The sequence below is a fragment of the Myripristis murdjan genome, chromosome 18 (genome assembly GCF_902150065.1).
Source record: "Myripristis murdjan chromosome 18, fMyrMur1.1, whole genome shotgun sequence".
NCBI lineage: Eukaryota > Metazoa > Chordata > Actinopteri > Holocentriformes > Holocentridae > Myripristis > Myripristis murdjan.
Genome location: NC_043997.1, coordinates 20,629,035 through 20,657,027, shown reverse-complemented (window position 1 = coordinate 20,657,027; position 27,993 = coordinate 20,629,035). Strand labels below are relative to the sequence as shown.

Below are 27,993 nucleotides of genomic sequence, written 5' to 3'. Positions count from 1 at the left end.
ATAACTGCTTTTCTTTTTTATAACTTGACCTTACAGCACCACCTTGTGGACAATAAAGTACCTACAGGTTTTGAGCATTAGGAGCCCATCAAAATGCTAAATCTATTATTTACAGGCACTTAGTGGTACATTTTGGTAAACTGGGAATGTATGCATGTATAAACATCTGTATGTATGTTAACCCAGGTATTTGTGTGTGTGTGTGTGTGTGTGGCCAAGTGCTACACATCAGTACTCTCCCTGTCTGAGGTATTGCCAGATTCCCATTGGCTGCGGGAGCGCAGGTTGTGTTCCGGGGCCTTGACCTGACCAATGGGGATGCGGTACGCTGCTAAACTCTGACCAGTCAGCAGCAGCATGAGTGTGACCATCAGAGTTGCTGCCCAACTGCATGCTGGGAGACCCACCTGAGGCAGATAGGGAGAGAGGGGAAGGGTGCATTAAAAATAAACTAGACAGAGAGGGTCAGAAAGATTTGCTTGGTGGTATTGTGTGTGCATGTGAGTTGGCATGCGTGTGTGTGTGTGTGTGTGTGTGTGTGTGTGTGTGTGTGTGTGTGTGTGTGTGCGTGTGTGTGTGTGTGCATGTAAGTGTAAGTGTGCTCTCTAGATGCTGTCAAAGAGCTCTATCATTGTTATAATGTTTAATAAACTTGTCAGCTAACTGAGGGATATATACACTGCACACCAATCACTGTCAAAGCTTGTTTTGCCATAATGAGTTGATCCCTGTTCATTTTTTCCACATGTTACACAGCTACTTGTCAAAACATTAACCACCTGACACAGAATGCTGAAAATAATTTAATCACAAGCGAAGGTAACTTGTAGACTTCTCACTCCATGAAATAGTTTAGGACCGCAGTGAGCTAGCATCCTTGGGCTCCACCAGTGGTTCTCAACCTGGGGTCCAGGGACGGGTTCTTGAGGGGGTTCTTCGGGGTCCCCAGAAAAAGTGTGTAATATTTTAATTTCACTTTTATTTCATTGACTAGAAGTTAGCCAAGTGAGAGAATGAGTGACTATTCAGTTCACACCCTTGGCTGTTTATCTGCCAATCTACAGTGTAGACAGTTATGGAATAACTAAATCTTACCCGATGGTGATCCCTGAGACTACAGCTTATAAAATACAGTTCCATGCCCTGATGTGTATGAATTTGGTGGTCCTTGACACCAAAAAGGTTGGGAACCACTGGGTTACAAACTGTCTAACAGAAAGACAATCTAGAAACACAGTGTAAACAAACTGATCAGCACATGTGTCCTGCTCTGCAAATAAAATAAAAGTACTAGAAATCTTCCTATTTGCCTGGTTTGTCCACAGCAAGTAAGCAGTAATATCTTTCTGACAGCAGGTGGCGCCAGTTAATTGGATTAGAATTTACTGTGGAGTGACATGATAAGAGGTGAATCAGCAAATATGAGAAACTGTGTCTGCTGACCAATCAGAGTTATGAACAAAGCCGTACAACACTTTGTGCACTCAACTCGGAACTACTTTTACTTCCTGGTTAAAAAAACTGTCATCCAACTTGGAATTACAAGTTACAAACTGAGGTGTCAGTTCAGAGCTCCTGTTTCTCCAATTTCAGCTTTCAGGTGACAGAACATACAAGAAATCGTGGAGAACATTCGCAGTAAGAACTGAAAAGGTTGTTGCTTATTTGGATCCTCATTATCTGTCATCTGAGCAACAGCTACTCCTCCTGGGATTGTCCCTGGAGTAGCTGTTGCCAGTGGGGCATCTATATGCTGCAAAGCTTACATACACATGTTGAATACAATTAAAGCAATAACACAATAATTACAAGTGTCCATATTTACTGCCGTGGCATACACTTCTGGCAGAAAATGCGAGAGTTTCTTCTTTCTGTTAGTCTCTGAGTTAACATGGTCAATGCAATGTTGAGGCAGGCTGGAAATTTACAAGTTGAACACACCATAATATGATAACACCAGTTTACTGGAAGAGTTCTGCCTGACATCACTCTGACTCAATATAATTACACAAAGAAAAACAAACAAACAACTAAATAAATAAATAAAATAAAACAAAACTGGAAGTTAAAGCTGAATCACCCGAGGCTTGGTGATAAAAATACTTTGAGATAAGTTAAAAGTAAAAAAAAAAAAAAAAAAAAAGGCCCTTCTGTGTTGTAGGCTCTCAGATGTATGACTTAGTGTGTGTGTGTGTGTGTGTGTGTACTCACAGATCCCAGCAGATTGCTCAGGGCAATGTCAGCATACGCAGAAAGGAAGGCTGCAGGCAGAAAAAGAGAGAAGAGTCTAAATATATCCCCTCTCTCTCTCTCTCTCTCTCTCTCTCTCTCTCTCTCTCTCTCTCTCTCTCGCTCTCTTCCTGCGTTGCTGACGTACGTAACGGGAACACAGCTGGCCTGCACTTGTGGCTGAATGCAGATGCTGTGGCAGTTTACACAAAAAGATTAGCTCTCTATCAAACCTTGATCGGTGTTACTGTCTGCTGTGCAGCATCTGCACCTGTCGACGTGTGTGACCTAGAAAGCGCGTGTGCATGTGTGCATAATTAGCTGTGACTAGGCCTACAGTATGAATAGATAAATGAAATCAAGCTTTGAGCTGAAACAATGATGGCAGGATGATTAGCCTTTTACTGTAATTACTATTCCGCGTAGTGAGAGATCGAGAGAGGGTGAAATGTGGGGAGATACACAGGAGATTGTGGGACCACTCACTGGTAAACAGCAAGGAATTGAGGATGGATAGGGGAAAGTAAGGAAGAAATGAAAGAGAAATATGCATGAAAACGGGCAGGGATTTGAGGGTAGTAAAAATATGAATGCCAATAGTATGTGAGTGAGACGTGCGGCTCAGGATTTGACTCAGAGCCTGCTGTATGGATATAGATCTGTCAGCATATGTATTCAAATCACAGTGGGAGGCTCAGTGATGGTTATTAAATAACAGCAGACAGTGTGAAGTGATATAAGTGGCACCTTGGTGAGTCAGTGGGCTTTGACACGCAGCAGCGCGCACTCACGACATAATGGCCTTCACACAAGTGGCCTTCACACAGTCACGTCATCACAGGCCAGGGAAAAACCACCTCATCTATTAAATGGCACAGCCTTGTTTTCAGCTGGACCACCAACCGCTGTTGAAAGCTCATCCAGCGGCTTTGGAAGAGGTTCTTTTGAGGGGTTATGAGGTGTTGTAGGTAAACCGTAGCATGCAGTGCTTGGGTAGTTTTCGAAAGCCACTTTGGTAGGATTTTACGCTGCAATCATTCCGGTCATCCCAGTGCACACAGACAACAATAACTAAGGAAGCAAAAATGTCTGAAAACACGTGGTCACATTTGTTTTCAGCTGGCAAATATGTCCTCTCACATCAAAACCACAGAACCTGAATGGAGAGGAATGGTCATTGCTCTGTTTGCCGTGGTCATTTGGCTGGTTTTCATCCCCACGGAGAGTGATGGAATGAGCGCCATCACTGTCCTGGGAAAGGACGCCGTCACCTACCTGTCCAACAGAAAATAGGCCTGCATCATATAGATCTTCATCCTCATCCTCTCCCTCAGTGATCACCCGCAGGTGAAAGGCAGCCCCAGATTCACTCTGGTTGTGGAACGAGTCTGACTCTGCTTGGTGTTTTGCCTCACTATATTTACGTTTTTCCATGGTATGCGATTTTTTAACGGCTTCCTATTGGATGTTGTGTTGTTGATCTGGCACTGCACGCTGTCTGTGATTGGCTGGGAGTTATACACCCACTGCCCAAAGGCTGACACCCAGAAGAGTCCTGAGCTCAGCAAAACAAAAATATCCAGGCAGAGGGCAGGGTCTCTGCAGATACGCACACCAACACACACTTCTAGTGGCTCATAAGTGATGATTGAGAGGGATTATTTTTGTATGAATTTATACATATTGTCTTTAAGAAGATTCTACTAATTCTGCCTTTAAAACAGCTAACAGACAGCAGCCGAAAGGCTACATATCTTTCCACAGCTTTGGTCCACTCTGAAAAACCCTCTCACTGTAGCGACTCGTGATTTGCCTGAAGTCGATTTGTACAGAAGAGAGCCCGACCATGGCTGCTCTGACCATCTTCACATCTCTGACATCAGCTGCTGGATCTTTTCACTAATGCTTAAATTAGTATATTGTGCTGATGCTGTGCTGACACTGTCTTACAGTATGTATTATGTATTCAGTTTTCTTTAATGCAGGGTTATTGTACACTTGGAACAAGTGAAAGTAATGATGGACTACCATCAACAAATATGTGTGTGTGTGTGTGTGTGTGTGTGTGTGTCTCACCACTAGCGATAGCAAAGAGGTGAGTCCTCCAGCTGAAGGTGAAGAAGAGTCCTCCAACACCCATGCAACCCAGAGCTCCATTGAATCCTGACAGACCGGAGTACAGAGATGCATGACGCACTGCCATGGACAGACCTGCACCACACACACACACACACACACACACACACACACACACACGAACAAACATTTAAAATACAAGTACAATCACATAAGAAACAATGGAAATATGTACATATGCATATATATTTATATATATGTAAATATTTGCAGCGGTCACCTGTGGACCTCTACATTTCTTGATGAAACTGCAGTACTGCTTTTATCCATATGGTGGTGCTAGACTCAAACTGTTGTATGCATCCTCTTGGTTCAGTGTGGCATTTGTCCAAATTAAGAAAGGAGGAAGACAATAGCAGGCATGGAAATATTTGGCACAACATGGAGGCTACTTTTTTTTTTTCATTTCTTTTCATAACATCCTATTGTTACAGGTGTGACAACAGCAATTAGCTGTGACTTTCCATAAATCTTGTTGAGGGGAATGATATGACCTCATATGAAGCTAAGCATAAGCTGAAATTCCTTTGCTTTGCAACTTCTGCTGGCTTTTCTGAGGTGGAACAGACCATTTGTTTTCAGCTGGATGTCATGTGGCGACCAGGCCAAGGGGGCAAGTGCTGAAAAAGTGTCTGCCAGAATCCAGTGACCGGTGGTGACACGTGGATAAATGGATTTTTGTTTTGTCTATGCTCTATCTTGTGTGGGTGGCCAACCCTTTCTAACCTTGCACTGTAATGAGACTGTTGGAGTAATGAGATGAGGGTGATAATGAGATGTGGGAGAGACAGTGCTGGTGGGAATCAATTATAGGACAGTCGGTCAGTACTTTAAAACCTCCCAGGAGGCTGTTGTGATCATTTTGGAGGACGCAAAATGATTTTAGGAATGTGAAAAATGAATACTCCTGATGCACAGGTGTTACGGTCAGGTTTAGGCAGATTTCTTTCACAGTTTAACCGTAAACAGGCTGCTGATTCTCTCAGTAACATGATACTGGAAGACTGATACTCACCGGGATAATGCATCAAGATAGCCAATGACTCCAAACTAAAACTGTTTAGTTATATGCCAAAATGTACCATTATTTAAAATCTGTGAAATCATCTGTGTTAATAATGTCATAATCCTAATGGCTTTTTGTTCACAAATGTTTGAGTAATCCAACCAACCAAAGCCAAAAGTATCTCCATATATCTCCAAAGTAGTTTTTTCAGTATTTTTCTCATCAGCAGCTCAAAAGATTAGATTCCTTTCCACTGGGGCATGGTGTAGTGGGTGAGAATGGCTATCAGGCCAGAATCTCACCTATGACTCACATCTATATTAGACAAACACAAAGTACAGTGTGATGTTGAAGTTATATGCGGGCTCCACAGGGGTCATGTTGACCTGGATAAATCTCAGTGAGGCCAGGAGCGCTGAGCCTCGACCTTTCCTCCGCCCGCCCACTGCAGCAGATGCAGTCTGTCTGTTTACTCACCCCTTAACCAGAGCGACAATGTGCTATCAGTGACATGAAGATGATAAGGGTCAGTGGCCTCCGCTTTTCACACACAAGTAAAAATAAATGCCATACGGAACATTCACTTCCAGCGGTGGCGGTTATATAGGTATTATTAACCCGCACATGCACATGAATGACTGTGCAAGCGTGGGCAGGAAGGATTATTCACTCATGAGCCTATTATGGTCGTCACGTGAGAGCCCTGTGCCTGTGAACTCTGTCATTTTCATATTTCAGCACACACTGATGAATCTGATGCTTTTCTGAGAAAAATCTATGACTCGTGATCTGATGATGAAAATGCATTGTGGTCAAGCTGAAACCACTGTTGGGAGTTTTTTTTTTTGTTTGCCTGAAAAGTTGACATTTTGGAAATGCAAGATTTCACCGAACAACATGGCAAAACTGATGCACAAAGCTACATCAGATTGAATCAGTGAATGACTAGCTGTACAAAGCAAAAGGCAAATTATTTAAAAAACAATTACAATTTAAATACAGTATAAATTTGATATTGTATTTAAATATAAATGACTGTAGTTGGCTGTGGTAATCTATTGCGTCTGTCTTGTTTTAATAATATTGAGGGATTTTGCAGTGAGAATGTAAATTTTGGAGGCTCTTCTGTCTGTTTAAAACACAAGAGAGAGCAGTGGACCTCAGGCAGTGCTGTGATTGATTTTCCTTGCATGAGGCATGGCGAGCTGCAGAGTGACCACACCCTACTGCTGCCTCCTTTATGTATCTTTCTGGCTGCCCCCTCTCTCCTCTCTTTGTTTTTACAGCTCCCCTGCCCTCCCCTCTTCCTCTCTTCCACCTCCATCCCTCCATCTTTGGCTTCACCGTCAACATCACCATCTATCACTTCCTCTGTTCCACCTTTTCTTTTTATCCTTTTCAGTCAGTCTCCCCCCTCTGGCTCTCTCTGTACTTGTCTCGCCTCTTCCTCACTCCATGTTCCCTTATCTCATTTTATCGCCCTCCTCTCTCCTTCTCTCATCCTGCCTTTCTTTCTTCCTGTCCTCCCTTCCTGCTTCTGCCTTGTTCTCTCATTCTGCCTTCCCCTCCCTTCTCCATCTCTTTCCATTGTTCTTACTTTCTCCCTGCCTCCTTTCAGCACTCGCTCTCCCTCCCTTTTTGCCTTCCTCCCTTCCTTCTCTACCCATCCTTTCTCTCTTTCCCTCCCCCTATAAGGGTGTCATTGAAGACTAATGGCAATGTGGGAGGGAGCCCCCAGAGGCTACTGGGAATAGTACTGTTTTCCACTGCGTGTGTATATATGTGTGTGACTGTGTGTACACTCAGAAGATAATGGGACAGGGTGGGATGATTTTATTTCTCCTCATTTGGACTATCTGACGATGGATGTGTGTGTGTGTGTGTGTGTGTGTGTGTGTGTGTATGTGTGGGTGTGTTACTCACTCTCAGCTTGATGTTGTCTATGCTAATCGAATGAGTCAGACATCTCTTATCATATCAAACCCAGTATGCCCTCTCCTCTCCTCGCTTCTTTTCTTTCTCTTCTCTTCTTTCTCTTCTCTTCTCCTCTTTGTCTCTCTCTCTGTTTCTGTCTCCATCTTTTTCCCAGCTACTGCCCACTTCAGGCACGAGTGACTAGCTGAAGTCTAAATGGACAACAGTGTAATAGTAATAGAAGCGAGCTGTGCATAATGGCTTGTTTTGCAGTGGCACTGTGTTATGTGCATCTGCATTTTGCATTAGGGCTTTTGCTATTCATCCGGGCAGTGTACCCTTCACCGTATCCTCTGGTGCCATGGGATGAAAATTGCATGTGGATGCAGCTCAGTGCGTTGCTCTGTATTTGTTAGGACAGGCCAGTGCATCAGCATTACGAGAAAATAAAATGCGATGCTTGCTTGCTCTGTGCTGTGTGTTGTAATGTGAATGTTATTTTCAGATGGCCACTATGGGGACCTACATAGCGATAGCACAGGGAGTTTGAATGTTACAATAAACAACCAGTTAAATTAATATCCTGTACCTGAATTATTCCTGGAACCTTTCACATTATTACATGATGAGACATGAGTGTAAGCCAGTTAACGTTTGAGTGATGTTTGCCTTGCAGTCTCCGCTTATAATGGTGACATACAGCAAAATCAACAAGTTTGACCCAGAATCGGATGACTGGCAGGAGTCTGTGGAACGTCGGGGATTTAAACAAAATCACATTTACAGGACAAAAGGAAAGCTATCTTCCTGAGTGCATGTGGAAAGGCTATACCGTGCTATGGGATTTGTGTCCCCTGGGTAAGCCGGAAGATTCTTCTTTGCCTGATTTACTAAAGATTTCGAGTGACCACTTCACACTAAAGCCTCGTGTCACTGTTGAATGTTTCATGTTTAATTCAAAAGCGAGACGGCAAGGATAGACAAGATAGGACAGGAAGGATAGAGGCTCACTCACTCGCTGAACACTGTGGTTTTGGGACAGCACTGGAAGACATGATTAGAGATAGACTGCCATGTGGCATCAACAACAACCGCATTCAAAGGCATTTGTTATCAGAAATGGATGACAAACTACTGTGGGTAATTGAATCAGCAACATCAATGAAACAGCGGCTAAAGATGGAGCTGGGCACCGACAAACAGAGGCGGAGGGACTTGTTCATAAAGTGGAGCCTGTGGCCTCGGGCCAGCAACCACCTCCTGCAGGTTGTTACAGAAATCACAGGCCTGCTCGTTGCCAATTCAGAGATGCAGTTTTCTACACTTGGCCAGAAAATCCAGTGCACCAGGCTACCCCATTGTGTCTCTTCAGCTCCAGGTACATTCCAGTGCACCATAATCTACTACAAGGCATTCCCCAGGTAGGTGAGAGAGTGGATGACATTTCGGTGACAGGAGATGATGACGCCAGCCACCCGCAGAACCAAGGGGTGGTACTGGGAAGAGTCTCAGCTGCAGGAGAGCAACTGAGGAGAGACAAATGTGTCTTTATAGCACCAGAGGTGGTATGCCTGGGCTACAGAATAAACCACTAAGGGATTCAGCAAGTTGCTAACAAGGTTAAGGTTAATGCAAAGGTGGGCATTGATTTTGGCAGCTTATGAGTACATTTTGGAGTATAAGGGGTCTCAAAACATGGGAACGCATGTGCACTGTGAAGACTCCCATTGCCAATCACGTAGTGCTCTTGGAGCACCTGTATGGCACACCACTACAGGTGAAACAGATCTGGAGCAGAGTTGTCGAGACCGCATCCTGTCCAGAGTGCATCAGTGGCTGCTGCTGGCCCTTTGTGCACCAACCCAGAAATGCAGCCTGATATGAGATTACATAATTTGAGCATGTAGGAGGAGTGCATCCTGTGGGAAACTAGGGTGGTAATACCACTACAAGAAAGACACGCTATGACTGAGGAGCTTCATGAGCCCCATCTGATGTTTCAAGAATGAAAACATAGGTCAGCTGTGTGTGGTGGCCAAACATGGTTGCAGATTTGGAGTCAGTGGCGTCCATGTCATGCTTACCCAAAATGGATGGAGGCTTACACAGTGCAGATTATAATTTCATCCATGACAGTGGAGAAAAACTCTGCCATCTATAGAGCCCCAGTTGTCCATGTCAGTGTTAATGGGTCCAGCCTGGTCAGTGCAGAATTCAAACACTTCCAGAAAAGAAATGGCATAAAGCATGTACCGACAGCATCATAGCACCTGTCCTCAAACGGCTGTGCTGAGTGTGCAGTGTGTGTGTTCAACAAGGGAATCAAGAGGATGGGGGAGGATAGTGTGGGGACAAAGCTACCCAGGTTCCTGTTCAAGTACTGATCAGCCCCTCAGACCACAAGTAGAGCAATACCTTTTGAGCTGCTCATGAACTGGAGGATCAGGATCCAGCTGGATCTGGTGTGTCCTTATCCAGCTGGCAAGAATTGACTGAAGCAGGCCAAAAAAAAAGAGCATCATGATAAACATGTGCAGAACCGGGTGTTCACAAAGTCTGACTCAGTCTATGTGAAACGGCACTCAGGCCGGAAATGGACTCCTGCAACACTCATTGAGAGGACAGGTCTTGGAGAGTGAAAACACAGGACAGCAAGCTGGTGAGACGGCATCAGGATGAGGTTTGACTTGACCAGGACCTGACGGAATCCAGTCTACAAGAGGAGAGTTTCCCTGTGCACTCAGCACCACAAACTCTGAACCAGCAAAATATTGAGACCTTCACGAGGTTATTTTATAAATACCCACATGAAGGTCTCTGTACCAAAACATTGGTATTAATTATTAAATATCTCTGACTGCAAGTGAATTGGACAGTGAGCTGGAAATAAGTTCAAAGCTGTTCACACAACCATTAAACATGAATTTTTGTGGTGCCATAATTTAATTTTGTGAGACTTTGTGCTCATATAGCTTGATGTTGACTTTCACCACCTCTGGCATGTTGCCAACATCAGTGGTGACAAACCAAACCACAGTAGCTGGAAGTGAGTGTCTGAGTTGGAGAGATAGAAGTGGTAATATACCGACTGTGCAAGATATGAGGAGTTCTTTTCATGACCCACAGTGATGAGATGAATCCAGGACAAAGACATTATTCTTTATTGATTTTCCTTATTACAGTAAATCTCTACCAACCACCAAGGAGATGTGGATAAAGAGAAACCGAGTTAGAGAAGGTTTATCACTCACAGCTGCTTTCAGTAGAGCTGCTGCTCAGCAGCCAGCAGTACAAGACTGCGGTTACCTCGGGGCAGCTCCCGAGGGGGAGTGTGTGTGTACGTGTGCATGAGTGTGTAGTGTCTAACTATCCTTGCAGCTAATTCTCTGCATTTTTTCCTACTTAACACAAAGAGGATAAGAAAAACTGCAAACATCTTTCAGCAAGTCTTTAATGTGCTGCCTGGCACTGGTGGTTGTCTTGCGAGGAGAGAAGTGTACCTGGATTTGTGTGAGTGTGTGTGTGTGTGTGTGTGTACCTGTGAATTGAGTTCCACGCTAACTTTGTCACCGTGTTCTTGAAACTTATGTAAGACATCTTCAAATATCAAAAAGCCTTTCAATCCATCTCTTTCTGTTGTTAATATATGATGGTGTGTGTACATTCTTGCATATGTCTGTAGGTCTCCTCAAACCTGAAAAAATGTATTTGTTTTGTGAAACTGATCACTGTTTTATTATTATTATTATTATTATCATCATCATCATCATCATCATCATCATCATCATCATTATTATTATTATTATTATTATTATTATTATTATTATCTGTGTTGCTATGTTCATTCTAGGATGACAGCTTTTTAACTTCCTCTCCTGGCAGTTTAAGTTAATTTCCTAATGAAATCCATTGTTTGTTTGTTTGTTTTTTTTTCTAGAAAATTCTTATTCCTTGCTGCATGAAATCTCAATTTAGAGCATGTAGTGTGGGGCATGTTAGTATGCTTGTTGGAATGCATAACAGAAAAAGTTCAATTTGTTCAGTTCAACTCACCCAATTATTTACTTTCAGTTCATTGATCACACCCCACTTCTGACTGTATATAGACTCAGTTGCTCCTCTTACCTTGCCTGGCACACACCCAGAGGTCTGAGCCAGAGGTATCTCTTTTTCAGAAGTTAAAAAGAAGATTTAGAAGATTAAAAGAAAATGTTGTAGATGGTGAACCAGTCAATTTTAGAGCATAGAAAATCTCACCATGTCCTCTACTTTTTGCCTCAGGCAGATATGGTATGAGCATCAACAAGCAATGCACATTCACCATAGCAACTCATGTGGTACTGCAGAGACCACAAACAAACTTGTTTTTCCAAGTGTTTGAAATGAAGATATCTGCAGCATCTGGCTGCATTTTGCTGCTTCTTCCGTTAACACCAGTACAGTGGGATCTGACACTGAGAGGCGATTATTTTTAGCAACAGCACAGTGAAAGTTCTTTGTTCCTTCCTCCTCTCTGCGTAGGTCTGAAGGTGCATGTCATGTCACACTGAAAACCTGATAAATAAAAGCTTGTAAAAAGCTTTCATGTTAGCTTTTAGGTTACACAGGGAACTTTGGGATTGGACTTCTTCAACTCTCTGAATCTGAGCGGTTGTAATTTTTCAGACCTCCTGGATCTGACCGCGCTTTGAACTGTCAAGTCGTTTGTACTGTTATTCTCCTTTGAAGAGAATGCAGCAGGAGGTAGAGGCTCTGGCCTACATACAAGCCCGTGCTCTCCTCCATGGGAAACCCCTGGCGGGAGTAGTCTCCACCACCACGCTCTGAGTGACAGCTCTAAATGTGGCCACAAGCTCTCCCTTTCCCATGCCTCCATGCCTTTTTCCTCGTTCTATCTTCATGTCACTCTTTTCATGCAGAAAAAAGGTGGGAGTGGAGAGGTGATGAGGCTGATTACTCATAGAGAACAGCAGTAAATTCCCTGCCTGCCTGCCAGAATCCCACAGCCACCCCCTCTTTCTTTTGGTCTCTAACCTCATGTTTATTCTTGCAGGAAATAATTAAAATGGTGGCAGAGGTAGCAAAGGTGATGAGCCTGACAATGGTGGTGATGATGATGACAGTGAATATAATGGTGCTTGCGATTATGATACTCCTAACTAGAATAAATGAAAACAATGATTATAAAGACCAAAGAGGACAGCGACGATGTCACAATTGTGATGTGACAGTTTATAGCGGTGATAATGATGGATTTAATGGAGATGATGCTGCCGATAATGATGCTGATGATTTGCTTCATTGAGCAAAAGTGATAATGGTGAAAATTATGCTGACGGCGATAATAATGCTAATGAGTTAATGATGCTGATGATGATGAAGGTGATCTCTCCTTACCCTTTTCCTGCTTGCTTCCTCTGCCCCGAAAACTAAAAGTATCTCAACACTCAGCATTCTTCAGGCGCTGAAGGATAATGAATGCAGAGAAACAGTAAAGAGAGGATGAGAGCCAGAGGGAGAGTAATGAGAGGAAGTGGGGCTTTGAGATGATGGGATAAAAGGATGAAAAGAGGATCGGAGGTGGAGAGAGGTGCCGATGGAGAGCGAGAGCGAAAGAGTGAGAGAGACGTTTATACAAGAGAGGTGAGAGGAGAAAAAAGACCGAGCCTGAGGCGAGACTTGTTGTCTGAAGTGTGAGAGCCTGGTGTCAACTGCCATTCAGTACACACACACACACACACACATAGATGCACACAACCATACACACACTCAGACCTCATGATTATTCCTTTCTCCTTTGCTGCACTGCCTATACTTCTCTCTCTCTCTCTTTTCCTCTCAAACTCTTTTAACTTTTTCCCTCTTGACTCCCTCCATCCGACGTTCTCTGACTTGTCTGCGGACACTGATCCGTCTCCTCTCCTCTGGCTCTTTGTCTGTCAGGCAGGATTTAGGCTTTGCATCTGACCTTGCCGTGCTCATACAAAGAGCTAACTCTCTCGCTCTGTGTCTCAGCCTGTCTGTCTCTGTCTCTCTGTGTCTGCAAGTGTATCTCTCTTACCAGGGCAGCCAGTTCACAGTTCACAATAAAGTAGAGCAAAGGATGTATCTTCTACCACCAGAATTTCCAATCCTGCTCGGGTAAACAAGTTATAAAGTGAAGCAAAGATGGCTGACTGGCCAGATTTTATCATTTATCTTGGTCAGAATGATGAATTATTACGCAGAGGTCGTTAAACCAGAGGGAGGAAGCCATAGAAAGGAAGGAAGGAGGGAAGAAGGGAAGGAAGGACAGAACTAAGACCCTATTTCCTGTTTTATTCTCACGCATTTATGGCTGCCACGCTCCAGAAGAACGTTTCCTCTCCGCTCTGGTGCCTACGCAATCTCATTAGAGCCACATCTCTTTGATTCCTTGCCTTTCACGCTGTGTTTTTTTTTTTCCTTTTTGTTTATTTGTTTGTTTCCACCAATCACAGCAGGGCGTGCGTTTGCATGCTCGTACGTGCCACTGTTTGCGCACGCACGCACACACACATCGGCTCGTGCAAGTGTGCGTGCGTATGCGTGCGTACGTGCGCGTGTAAGCGCTCGTCATCAGTCTGTAGAAGCCTTTGAGCTCCCTCCCACCCTCCCTCCCTCCCTCCGTATCCTACAGTGTGACTCATGCACACACACACACACACACACACACACCAGAGTGATTTAGGGCACTGTGTTGTTCTCATCGCAGTAGACGGAAGCAGGGAGCTGGAGACTCGTCTTTTAAACTTTTAAACATCTGTCTGTCTCCTCTGCATCCATTTCACCCCACACACAGACACGCACACACACACACACACACACACACACACACACACACACAAACTCTGCTCTCTGCTCTCATTCTATCTCTTTCTCCCCTGCTCTCCCTTATCCCCTCTTCCCTCTCTCTTTCCCTCTCTCTCACTCTAAGTAGAGACACTGAGGCAGATGTAAAAGGCAGACGGAGCCACAGGCCAGTGTGTTTGTGTATAATCCGGTATAGTTATCACCAGTCTGGCTAATTGCTTTGTGTCTTTTGGGGTTTTGTGACTGCCCACAGGCTGCTGCTGCTGCCTATCTGATAGTTTCACATTTCTACATGTGTTGACAATCTACCTTTTTATCAAAGGGATTCAAAAACCTTACCCAGCATCTCCCTTGTTAAAACATACTTCTTCAATGCCATGCCAGAAGCCATCAAATATATGCCTTCAGTTTTGGGCTAATGGCTTTGAAAGTGAAGGAGTTAACCTTATTTACCCTGTTCCCTGTTACTACAAGACTACTGTAATAAGTGTTCCTTTGACTGCAGCATGTACACACATCAGACCCAGCAGCCATAATTTAAGAAAACCTTGAGAATGTTTTTGCTTTTTAACAGTACTGGAACTCCTCATTGCGAGGAAGTACAGTGGAAAAAGGTAATTTGAATGAATACATTAAAGGAAAATTAAATTGGGTCCAAATGCGTCTTTCCAGCAGAAAAATCACCAAATGTAAAGCACATAGTGGGGAGCAGCTGCAGCTACAATGGAGCTTAATGTCCATCCAAATTTGAACAGGAGAGATCAGTTTGTTAACCATCTTTTCAAAAGTCTTTTCAATAACATGAGTGAATATTTCCTTTTCAGAGCTCCACATTTTGCAGGTTGCTCATTTTCAGCTTTCTCTAGGTAAATATATCCTGAGGAATGGGCTCAAACAGACAAACTTTGCCAAGGTCACGTCTTGTACCTGCTAGGTGTTAAACAAGGATTTTATAATGACTTCCGCTATCTGAACTGAAAATCACACTCACTTTTGACCGCATAACAGGTGATTTAAAAATAATTGCACTGACCCCACATCCTTATTACTATGCCCTCACTCATGTGTTGCCTAGTGACCATGCTTGCAGAAAAGGACCTATATACCGAGGTGAAAGAACGCAACAGTGGTACAGTTTATTACTGCCATTTTACAGTGAGACAATCTGCCGCCCGTGTTTCACTCCGTTTTGCGTCTTGCCTTACAACGCCTTACAACATAGTTGTTTATTGCTTAAATGTGGAAAAACAGAGAATGTCAGAGGCTTGAGGGAGGGCTGGCCCGAGGGAGAGAGGCTGACTAATAACTGGAGGGTTGTTGGCAGCACGGGCAGAAGAGTCTCCTATTAGCTGGCAAGTGGAAGGCAGCTAGGAATAGATGTAAAGTGCCCGGTGAGACTGCTCGACACGCTGGTGGACAGTGTGACCTTGCTCAGGGTTCATGACCAGGCTCCAAGTGTTCCTAGGTTGCGTGGGTGAAAAGGGTAAAAGTGACCCCCTCTCACTTTATTTCATGCATTCCTTCTTCCTCCTCACTGATTTGAGACTCACCTGCTAGTGTTCCAGCCGCTGATCCCAGCAGAGCGTGGAGGGCCATCAGGGGCGAGTAGAGCAGAACGGCCCCCAGGATGATGAGGGAGGGTCCCAGGGCCCCGCAGGCGTAGATCTGACCCACACCCAGAGGGATGCCACGCACCACCTGCAGCAGAGAGGAGAGCAGTGAGCGATTTCGGCAGATCCATATTAGAGTCAGATCAAGACCGGACAGCAAAAAAGAAACTGATTTTTCCAAATAAGGTGAAGACACAATTTTATGCTTTTCAAACTGATTTTTTTTTTCTTATTGGGGCCATTATGCAAAACTGTGGTGAAGTAAGGACCTCTTAGACTCAACTGAAAAAAATAGAATAAGTGATATATTTGTTTCGCACTCACTGATAAACTGCATGCTTATTCTGTTTTTTCAGTTGAGACTTACTTTGTGCATCTTTAATGTCACTTTCTACAAGACACATGGCGGTGGCATCATGTTCAGAACCCCAGAAATAAAAAAAAGGAAAGTGAGAACCTCAAACTGATGCCGTCCACAACTGAGGCGTAAATACCAGTCCCCTCATCGTTGGTGTTGATAAATGGAGGGTGTGAAGGCAAAGACGATGTGTGTGCATTCTCATCCTGCTGCTTTTTGTTTTGCTCATTTGTTAAAGAAATGTGCCATCAGCTACCACGTGTACACGCACCTATGTCGTTACCACAGCAATAAATGTAGATCACTTAGTGGTGCCTGAACACACAAGTGCAACCTAATCGCTTGCAAATATCAGTGCAGACCGCCAGCTGGAAAGATCGGATTGTGGAAACAAATCAGATTTGCCCGTCGCCTGCACAAAGCCGTCCTGGTGGCTCTGCGGTCTAAAGCACAAACCATGAGAGTGTGACGCTCTGAGATCAAATCTGACACAGGACCTTCGTCACATGTCACCTCCCTCTCTGTAGCCTGGTCTTTTGTGTCTGTCTCTACTTTGAACTGCCCGAGAAAAGTGAAAATATATATATATTTTTAAAAAACCTAAAACCTAGGAGGAAAGTGGCAACTTTTAGGCACAGCATTACACATGTAGACATGATTTTTAATTTTTAAGTCTTAACTACACTAATCATTTGAAGTAAATGTTCCTATAACTTACAGACACACATACACACACACACATGCCTAGAGAAATAAAGAAATGATAGCTTAATGGATGCACTTAATGGGAGCAAGAGAGAGAGAGAGGGAGGGAGGGAGGGAGAGAGAGAGAGAATCTGCCTGTGATGTGTCTGATATCATATCAATAACCCAGATACTGCAACAACAAAGTAGCCTGAAATACACCAACCAAGGCCCGTTGCCTTGGTTTAAGTGACTGACTCCACCCAGCAAACAGCGCTGTCCATGGTGCTGAAACAACAGCCAAGCAGCCAGTGTTGGCTTTCACAACAGCGGGTGAATTCCAGTTGTCTAAATCTGTTTTTGGTTCCCTAATGAAAAAAACAAAACAAAAACTAGTCAGGCTTGCAGACCCCGATGGCAGCAGCAGGATTTTTTCGGTGGCATGTTGTCTAGTCTACACTCCTAATTTCTCTATTGAATGTATTATACAGAAAATGTTGGCTTATACTTGTAGTAGCATCTTCTTCCAAATGGGTTCAAAAGTTTGTGGCTTATGTGCTGTCAAAAGACGTAATAAGCTAAATATTATACTACACACTGTGGTGGCCTGGTGGTGAAATGCAGCCATACTGTCTCGTCATTCATGAGAGAACATGGTGCATTCAGTTCTTTTGGAAATCAGGCTTCTTTAGCCTCTCGTTAACATATACAATACTTATTACGTTGAAAAAATGTATTATTTGCAATTACAGCAATGGTTGTTAGTAAAGTATTAGCGACCCCCACAGACGTATGACTTTACTGCTGTCATGGGAGCGCAACACCCCACCACCCTTACGGGAGTTCAGATCTCACTGTCTCTCACTTGAACCCTGCACACACACACACACACACACACACACACACACACACGCACACGCACTCACATGCACGTGATGACTAATTATGTAGAATCTGTTCAGAAGCTGTTCTCCCCAGTCAAGCTCAGAGTTGTTCTGGTGAATTTCCATCACCCCAGCTACACGCTCACGCACACACACACACACACACACACACACACACACACACACACACACATATGCTGCATTCCCAACACTCAGTGAGAAGTGAAGAGTTTCCATGGCGACGTGATAGGTGCACCTGCCTGTCGCTGATATTTACAAGCCATAAATGCTCCTTAATTATATTCCTACCACACATGTCTGTATGGGTGCATGTGCGTTCATGTGTGCATGCATGCATATGCGTGTGCGTGTGTGTGTGCGCAAAAAGAATATGTATATTGCCGTGGCTGTGCACCTTCCTCAGCAGAGTGAGAACTGAAAACATTAAATATAAATAGGACCGACGTCATCGCCATCTCTGGAGAGAAGTGGGGAAAGACAAGAGGAAGAGAGAAGAGAGGAAGAAAAGGAGAAGAATGAGAGAAAATAGAGGAGAGGAAGAAGAAGGAAGGTAAAAGGAGGAGGAGGAAGAGATAATTTCACATCAGGACCATAACACAGATGGATAAATCTGCTACTTTATTGCGCCACGCTGGAAAATACGTGCATTCAGTTTTATCTTCAATTGTCAAGTGAGCTGATCTTAAGCCACCAAGAACCATGGAGGATAGAGAGAGAGCAAGAATAGACGCCTGAAAAAGCCATGGAGGGAGAGGGCGAGAAGAAGGGAGGAGGGAGAGGTCTGGGGAGGCTGGGAAAGATGAGGTGATGGAAGGAGGGGCAAGATTTGCAAATCGGAGGAAGCAAAAATGGACAGAGGGAGAGGGAGAGAGAGGAAGAAATGAAGCAGAGAAGGGTGGGGGGGATGAAAAGCGGGATTTAGAGTTTTCAGATCTTCCAAGAAATGAACCAAGGGGAATTTATGGAATGAAAGGGGCAAAATTTATAAGGCGAGGGGGGTGGGTGGCAGACAGGGAGGAGAAGAGTCTGTTGGAGGCGACCAGGAAGGCAATGATACGAGTGGAATATTAAAAAGACAGCGAGGGGATCAAAGACAGTGACAGGCAGAAAGAGAGAGCTTATCTGAGAGTGAGAAACTATGAGGGACTGAGAGAGATTATCTTAGACAGGAAGGGGGACGATACTTGCGGAAAGTAATTATTTTGTGAGAGGAACATGCTGTGCCATGGGATGTGGCTCCTTAATGCAATCTTATGTAAATCTATTCAGGATACCTAACAGCTCTGATATGGTTTAATCAGCGTGGCCAATCTAGTTTAGACCACTTCTCAGTGAGCTTGCAGGTCACTGAGAGCAATAGGGAATACTATTATTACAATTAAACAACATCCTTCCTCTCTGCTCTGGTTCCTGATTCTTGCAATGTTTGCAACAGGGAAGGACAGTAACCCCGAAAATACTTTAATTTGAGCCAAGAGATCAACCCTCACAGCTCCACTTGGTTTGACACAGCAGCAGAAAAACTGTGTAGACAGAAAAGGGACAGCATGATGTTTCCAAATGGGTTCTGCTACAAATAGGAGGAATATCAAGTCCATATTGGGAATCTCTAAGACTGGCATCCTGAAATTTCATGAGATGAGCACAATGTCTAAAATGTACTCCATGCATGAAATGTGAGGGGAAAAAGGAGAGACCAATGACCATATCCGTGATTTAGCATGTTTTGCATAAATTCACATTTCTGCTAATCTTTTCCCAAGGCAAGCAGTCATATTTTAGAATTCCTACTTCTACTACTTTTTATCCAGCCATTGGTTTGCATTCATTCCACTAGGATATGAAAATGAACATTCAGAGTTCAAACTTTCTTCACACCAGTATTCCATCACCGCAATAAAGTCGTCCACATTAGTTTCCCTAAAAGCAGCAGCACTTTTGTGTTTTGATGACCTGGAATTTGGCAGAGTGAAACATTTTGTCTGCCAGAAAATAGTCCCCAAGGAAACATTTGCTTCACACAGCTAATTATCAGTTCTGTGGTTTAGCTGCAGTTGTTGGCTACTGAAGTACAACGTTTATCTTCTTCTTTTTCTAATTTGAAAAATCTGTACTACCCCCTCTTGATTTGCAAAATGGTTAGTCACAATGTAAAATGTGGCTAAATTGTAGTAAATGGGTTCTTTAACACTGAACTTGCATAGTAGAAAATGACAGACAGTGCTGTGGTCAGGCTGGGCTTATATGTCTTTACTTTCAATTCTGAAGATTGGATTCCTCTTCCCAGTCATGAAATAACCAAAATGTATCCTAACCTTAACCAAACTGTTTTATTTGCTTTGCTTTAGTCCTGCTTTACCTGCTAGTTTTAGTTGCATTCATGTTACCTAACCCTAATCCTAAAGCTAATCTCAACCAAGGTTGTTTTACCCAACTGTAACTGATGGCTAACTTTTTTTTATATGTCCAATAGGTGCCAATTCATGATGGAGGAGTGTTTCGCATTTACTGAATTCATGTCCACAACATGCATTCCGCTTTTCAGAAATTATGCTCATTTCACAAAATTGTATGTAACTGTGTTGGCCTCTCCTTGTGCGCAAGCACAAAGTAAAGTTTTAGCCTTATTTCTGACACTTGGCAATTTGTCTTGCAGAAAAACATCACATTAAAAAAAAGAAAATGATAAGAAAGAATATGAAAACTGAAGCCTGACAACAAACAGTCCCAGATGCAAGTTGTTGACGCAGAGATTCAGGCATGCATCTTGAGACACATGACTATTATCATCGACACGACACCGTGACTGACAATTAGCTCCTGTTTTATTCATGTTATTCGTAGACAGATAATTGTAAATACTAGTGCCTTGCATGGTTTTCAGAGTCATAAAACACTGGTTTTTCCGGTTTGGTTTGCACCATGTACAGTGTGTCAGCTTGCACCTGCAAACTGTAAGCTGTCAATATTGCTGTCCACACAAAGGCCAACAAGAAAAACTCCTGTACATTCATTGCACTTGGGGGATAGAGGGTTTTCGATTCGGATCACATCATTTGCTCTGTTTCCAAACAACAGCGTAGTGATTAAAATTCAGTCACTCCCCGGCCGCTGAAATGCCAGCTGGCCGGCAGAGATGAAAAGCTGACTGCAGCAGCTGCTGAGGGTCCAGACGCTGGCACCAAACTCTCATGAGAGGACTCAAAGCAATTCAGCAGTTCATTTAATTTGCTGGTCCAAGCCATTTAACAAATAGTAAATGCTTTTCATCTGCTATATTCTACAAAACATTAAAATATTAACGCCATAAATTAATTCCTTTGAAGAAAATCTATGATGCAAAAATGCTGCAGCTTATTTCCCCAATCGGCTAGATTTTAACAATGCAGGCATTCTGGCCTTGAGGAGAAGAAATTGCTTTTAATCAACTTTTAATTACTGTTAAATCTGTGATAAGAAATTAGAGAACGCAATCTGAGCTAATTACAGATGCAGCAGCAGCTTCAGTGTACCGTTTTGTTATGTCATTACCAATGTAACAGCTGCCTGTAAAATTCCCTGGATCCGTAACCTTGACTGATATTCATGAGTTCTGAACTTGAGCTCTGTTCCCACTTTCTCCATCTCCTTTGAGGCCTTCAGACCAGATCTGAATATTATATGCACCGTCTCAGTCCTCAGAAACTCATTACAGCACCACACAGACTGAGCAAACCCAACAGACCTCGCTTGTACATCTTCCCTCAGTGACAGCTTTACCTCCAGTCGGGCATCAACCATTCCGAATCATTAATTAAAAGAGGTTGAACAATTTTCAGTTTCCAAATATCAGCTCCCTCGGTGGCTGTTGCTAAGTAACTGGTGACTCACCACCAGCTGATCTTATGAATATTGTCTACTATCTGTAGCTCTGAGGAAGAGGTACACTGGTAACATTGCAGCTATAATAGAAGTTTTTGTTTTCCACCCATATTCTTGGCAAAACTCAGAAGTCATTCTCACATCCTTACCCAAACCCACTAGTGGCGAACTTCCGGCCTCCAGGCTGAATGTGGCCCGTGAGACTGTTTTGATCATAAATACAAAAATATGTTAGACTAGCTATTGCTTTTTTCAGATATAAAAGAAAAAAGCATAAAATAGAACACGTCCTTCTGAGTGGTCCCTACCGGCTGCCTGCCAGAGTCAAGGTTCAGGGGAAACACATAAATATATTTCTTCGCTTACATCACAGCAATTGTCAAGAAAAGAAAAGGAGATGCGTAATGTTGCTCTCTCCCAGAGAAACAGACAATTATTTTGTTGAAGTGAAAAGACAAGTCAGTGACCAGTCTGTGGGGATGCACTCAAACTGGTCAATCTTGAGCACCATTATAGTTGCTAAACTGGATGATTTGCAGGGATAAATGTGTTTGGATAAAGCTTTAACAAGACTGCACTCTGACATTAACAGTGTTATGCAGCCCAGTTTTGTGGTGAGTGAGATAATAGCTAAGATGGTGAAGGAGTGTCTTGGTGCTGCTGAGGAGTTGCTGGTGCCCGACAAAGTAAAACTGTCCCAAAGTTTCCGTTTGTCTCGAGAAACCGCTGTTTCAAGGACAAGCAAGAAAGAAATTTCCGTTTTTTGTCTCTGCCTGCGATGAAACAACGTCCTGAAGATTTTCCCATTCGGAGACATGCACTGAAGTTTGCATCTCTGTTTGGGACAACCTACCGCTGTGAGCAGTTCTTTTCACAACTGACTCTTGCAAAGTCTCAGTTCTGCTCAAAACTGGAAAATCTGCTGCAAATAGCATCATTATCATCATCACTACCGTCTGACATCAGATGCCTCACCAAAGAGAAGCAATTCCAGCCATCGCATTAAGGTTAGTGTTAAATTTCACCAATAAAAATCATGCTAATTGAACAATTAAATGATTATTATTAATATCCTAACCTTGACCACATCATTAACTGTGTCCATTGATATGAATTTTAAGATGATGACTTATCAGTAACATTATTGTAACAATATTGCTGATCCTGTGCTCAGTCCAGATCCATCAGCTGGGAAATTCCCAACTAAAATCAGGTTCCAGTGGGATTTGGGCATCAGAGTCAAGCTCTGTAGTACAGCTTGGACTCAATCTGGTTTCAGCTTACATTCCTCTCTTCTTTCAAGTCTTTCCTCTGATGACGGTTTTCTTATTTGGCAACAGTTAAGCCTCTCTGCTCTTCAGTGCAGTCGAGGGAGTGAGATAAAGTAATTCAAAGTCAAACCCTCCTGTCAACTGGGACAAGCTTGGCAACATCTCCTCCCCTGGTTATTTTGAGCAGATCTAAGCAACACTGGCAGACTTCAGACTGCTGATGTTCTCCAGAATTACATTATTAGGCCTATTAATAGTATAGTATTATTTTTTATTCATATGAGGCTGTGTAGTTCTGCTTAGCTCAATGCAGAGCTTGGCACTAAACACTGCCGACATTAGGTGCCTCACTCCCACAGTGTGCATGCTAAAAAAGTTTATTCACCCCTTGTAAGGTTTTCTGGATAAAAGTCCACCAAAAGGCATCTCATTGTTGTTGGGAAAAAATGCTATATAACCAGAACGTCACCTTTTCAAGAAAAAAAAAAAAAAAAACACAATGCATTTCTGATATTATCCAGTAGCGTTTGAAATGGTTTCATGAGCCCAAGAGATTGGAGAATTTTCCGCTTTCTCAACTTCAATATGCACTGCGCTTGATTCTCTATCTTTTTATAAAGGCAGCAAACCCTCATGTGGAAATTGGAATATCTACGTGATAAAGCTGCTGAAATGCTTCTATTATCTGCTTCAATTGTATTTGTGACTGCGTGCCTTTGGTTTTTTTTTTTTTTCTTTTTTTTTGGTCTTGATCACAGGGACTCAAATGTGAGATGGAGCCAATGCATTGTGGTACATGTTAGTGTGAAGGTTAAATTTGTACTCCTCACTGTATGCAGGCAAGCAGTGGATCAAGGAATAATAAATGTACTTTCAGCTAACATGATCTGCATTACAGAACTTTTCCTGGATGATTTGCCTCCTTCTTGTCTCCCTCTTATCTATCTATAATTTCAATCATAAAATTTCAGTAGACATTGTGTGGTTTGAAGAGCCGACTGTAATCTCCACTGTAATGCAAAATGCAGGGAGTTTTGTTAGTGATAGTCTTAATTATCTTTGTGTGTAATCATTTGGCAGGAGATTGAACATAACTAACATTTATCTATGTAAAGGATCCAGACTATTGCTTTTTTCAGTTCAAAAGGGCCCAGTTTATTTAACTTTTTTCCCATTCTTGACCAAATAAACAGTAAAGACAATCAGTTGGTGGTTTTGCAACCACTAAACATGTCCTGTCTTCATCTTCCTCACCTCTGCTGTGTCAAGCTGAGTAGCATTCAGCTCCAGTGCCCCCGGTGGTGTGGCGAGGTGGTGTGGGTAGTAGGGGTTGTTAGGACCAGTACAGAGTAAGTAGAGGACAATGACGATGTTGAAGGGGAACACAGCAACTGGCAAATCCCAGCGGTCCAACAGTGGAGAGAGACCGCTGAAGAGGAACGTACTGCAGGGAGAGAGACAGACTGAGGTCATTATTTTAAACTAAAGCTGTATGTACAAGCAGTGGACATGTCTCTTCTCTCTCTCTCTCTCTCTCTCTCTCTCTCTCTCTCTCTCTCTCTCTCTCTCTCTCTCTCTCTCTCTGTATGTGTGTGTGTGTGTGTGTGTGTGTGTGTCTCACCATGTTGCTGACCCAAAGCAGACAGGCAGCAGCAGCCACCAGTACCAGTCTCCAGCAGAGCTAAACACTCCCATCAACAGTGACACCAGCATACCATTAAAACCATGGAGACCTGCAGACACCTCAGCACTGCACACACACACACACACACACACACACACACACACACACACACACACACACACACACAGACACACACATTAGGGTAAGAGGACACAGAAAAAGACAACATAATACTACAGTGTACTATGAAGAATTCTGTGTCATTTTACATGTATAATTAATCACAGCTCTCTATTTTTGATCTCCGGGACAAAACCCGAAAATATAAACAAGGATACATCTGAGGACAATATTTTTGGAATATATGCATTTTTTTTAATGATCAAAAGACACACAAAACAGACAATTGTTTTGTTTCAATGAGCCCGGATCCCAGGGTAGCGCTACATTTATTCAAAATTTCAGACTTAAAAAGATTAAGGATCCCATTGTGATTGGAATGAGTTTTAAAACCTCTTAAACAAGGTTGTATTAGCATATAATACTGTGAGTGTCATCAATATTGGGATGTTGAGCTAAAATAAGAACTGCTAGGAGGGGGGCTGTGGGAGAACACAGGATTATCTGTTATGGAGCTGTTCCTTTCAAGAATTTTAAGTAGAGCCTTTAATCAAATTTAGTTTAAGACTCTGAGAATTTATAGCAGCCTTTTATTGCAGGGTTGCTTTCAAAGCAACAGACAGCTTTATTAAGGTTTGATTATTTCAAAAGCACTTTTTTTCTCCATTTTCACAACTCTAAAGCCTTTATAGTCTTTACAGTAAACTTCCTGTGAGCTAATGTGTTTGTTGCTGTGTATATATTCATATGCTTCCACCTGTCTTGTCCAATGATTACAGCTGTTAACGTGGAGGCCAGCACGCCCAGAGTTCCCAGCAGGCCTTGCCAGGGGGAAGCCCAGTACAGTGCAGCCAGGATGAGAGCACCGCTGAGCGGGTTGTTGGCCAGGATCACCCTGGCCACCCCCCGCAGGCTCCACACGGCCAGCTGCAGCACAAATAACTTGCCTGGAGAGGACGGAGAAAGGAAGATGTTGAAACTAAAAATGATGCCGGTCTTCTGTAAGGGACAGAGCTTATATTGCATTTGTCAGAAATGTGAACTCAGAAGTTTTTGAGAAGGAAATCTTAATACTCATAATTCCTTGTTGGAAGGTCAGGGCTTTCTCTGAGCTTAAATGTATCCAAAATATAGTTCATGTAAATCAGCATGGTGATGTTCACAGTGAATGTGAAGAGCGCAGATAGTGTGTTTTCAGCTTTTAGACAGCCTTTTGAACTTACTCAAATGTTTTGGACAAAACACCCTTTTTCTGACCTACCAGACTGAGACAAGATGTTCAATACCATTTTCACCTCTGTACATCCAGTGGTTCAATTCCTAAGGGGAGCATTTCGTGTTAGCTTAGCATAAAGACTTAAAGTCTATGGGAGTCATTAGCTTAGCTCTGTCAAAGTGAAATAATAAACCTTACAGCAACTCGAAAGCGGCCTTATTTACACACTGAATCATATGCATTTGAAATACAGATGGTGGAACTGTAAACATATTTATCCTTCCGTCTATTGCAGTGATCCATGCACCGCTGAATGTAAAGCTAAAAGTTCACAAATGAACTTTGCCTAAAATGACTCTTGTTTATGTTTTACATTCCAAGATGTGTATCTCAAGTGCACATGATACCTTGTGGTAACATATCCCGTGCACTTTTTCAGCTGGCAGCATTAGACCCCTCCACTTTTTTGAGTCTGAGAGCTGGCATTATATTTAAAAATGGATAAATGAACAATAAAAATGGGGGAATCTGCATGCACTAGAACCACGAGGAAACAGCGCTTGCTCAAGTTCCCAGTCGCCCAGTGCAATGCCACAAATTACAGAGGATAGGGGACAAGATTTTTTTGTTCAAAAAAAGTGTGTGAGAGACACATTACTTCCCAAATTACTAACATTAATTATACAGGGAACTGCATAAGAACAAAGCAATCTTTAAATGGCTGCTGTCTTTCTTGGATGCAGCCAGCTTGCTACATATATAACCAGTATTGATGATCTTCCTGTAACGGGTTGGTTGAGTTGGGTGATTGATTGTTGCTAAGCAAACTAATCAGAAAGCTGCCTACTTGGATCTCTGTTTCTCCATCTATCACTGGCTGCTGCGAACACGTATGCATGCATTGCTACACTATTTAAAATGCAACCATTCATCAATTATGAGATATACAAACACAGAAAATATGTATTACTTTTGGAAATCATTTATCGTCTGTAACTCAGCAGCAACAGCAGCCGCCCCAGCAGGTGAAAAGCAGGGAGCAGAGACGGCATGTAGAAAGAGGAGAGAATGAGAATTATAAATTACAGAATGAAGCAATAAGGGTCAGTAAGTTTTACTTTAGTTGGTTTTTGCTTTTTGCTTTAATTGTAGTTTTAGTTAGTTATTAAGAGTTGCGTTTCTATCTATATTGGTTACAACCATCCATTTCTTGAAGGGGACGTGTTTTGTAGGTGTCCCTCCTTTTGGGGCCCTTTTGAGGACTTGTGCCTGTACTAACTGCCCCTCCCCTTCCTCCCCCTTGAAATCAAAATTCAGCCCCTGTGCTTAACATCACTGTGCAGCTCTTAAACCCTGGCATTGCATTTGCATCTTGATTAATGTCGTCAGTCTACCTAATGTCTGCTCTAAAAAAACAGCCAACCAACTGCAACTTCCGTGCAAGCGTCTTTAAGTTGTACTTCTTCCACGTCGGATGTTTCCCACTTCACAGTTGTCATGACCGCAGCATTATTCCTCGAAAACACTTGCAGGACTGTGGACTTTTCAGCTCATTCTTTCTCAAATGTTGTGAACTGAACAGGCAAACAGTAACACAAAATTTCCTGTGGCATCATTTTGCATCGGTTTTGCTGCATCTTCATATTTTAATGGAAATGCTTCAGAGTCATTCACTTGTGATTACTTGAACATATTCCAGTTTTTTTGCCGGCTTCCCCTCTAAGAAATGTTTTCTCAGACTTGATAAATTATGTCCATTTTAATACATGCTATTTTCAAAGTTTACATATTAAATTTCATGAACCACTTCACGAGCAGAAGTTTGTTTATCTCATCATGATTTATCATTTCTTTAAGAACCTGCAGGATGTAATAGAGTAGTGTGAGAGCTTTTTTACCCTCCATGTGCTGATCCAAGTGCAGCATATCGCCGGTACAAAGCAGCAAGCTGTTGAAAAGACGCTGATGCAGGCCGGCACGAGTCCTGCTGGCCTGCTTCGCCTCTGATTTGGTATCCATCCACATCACTGCAGCGCCTGGACCAGAGGACATTAAAAGTGATAAATGTGTTGTATCAGGGAACACTGGCAAACTGTGGACGCCGTCTCTTTAGTTTGTTGCTTCTCTTTTTGTTCTTTTGCTCCTTGTTTGTTCTCTTGTTGCTCTCTGTCTTCCCTTCGTTTTTCCCTTCCTCCTTCCTCTCGCTGCCTCCTCTTCCTCCTCTGCCT

The 27,993-nt window shown here is 42.9% G+C and overlaps 1 protein-coding gene across 1 annotated transcript; it reads right to left on the bottom strand.

Annotated features, from left to right (window-relative positions):
* Nucleotides 1-221: 221 nt before the first annotated feature.
* Nucleotides 222-27,790, bottom strand: LOC115376796 (urea transporter 1). The gene is made up of 8 exons (XM_030076563.1): nucleotides 27,664-27,790; nucleotides 25,307-25,496; nucleotides 24,427-24,555; nucleotides 24,060-24,249; nucleotides 15,667-15,814; nucleotides 4,306-4,440; nucleotides 2,212-2,261; nucleotides 222-407 (listed from the first exon to the last, which is right to left on the bottom strand). The coding sequence occupies exons 1-8, from the start codon at nucleotides 27,788-27,790 to the stop codon at nucleotides 222-224; spliced, it is 1,155 nt and encodes a 384-aa protein (XP_029932423.1).
* Nucleotides 27,791-27,993: the final 203 nt, after the last annotated feature.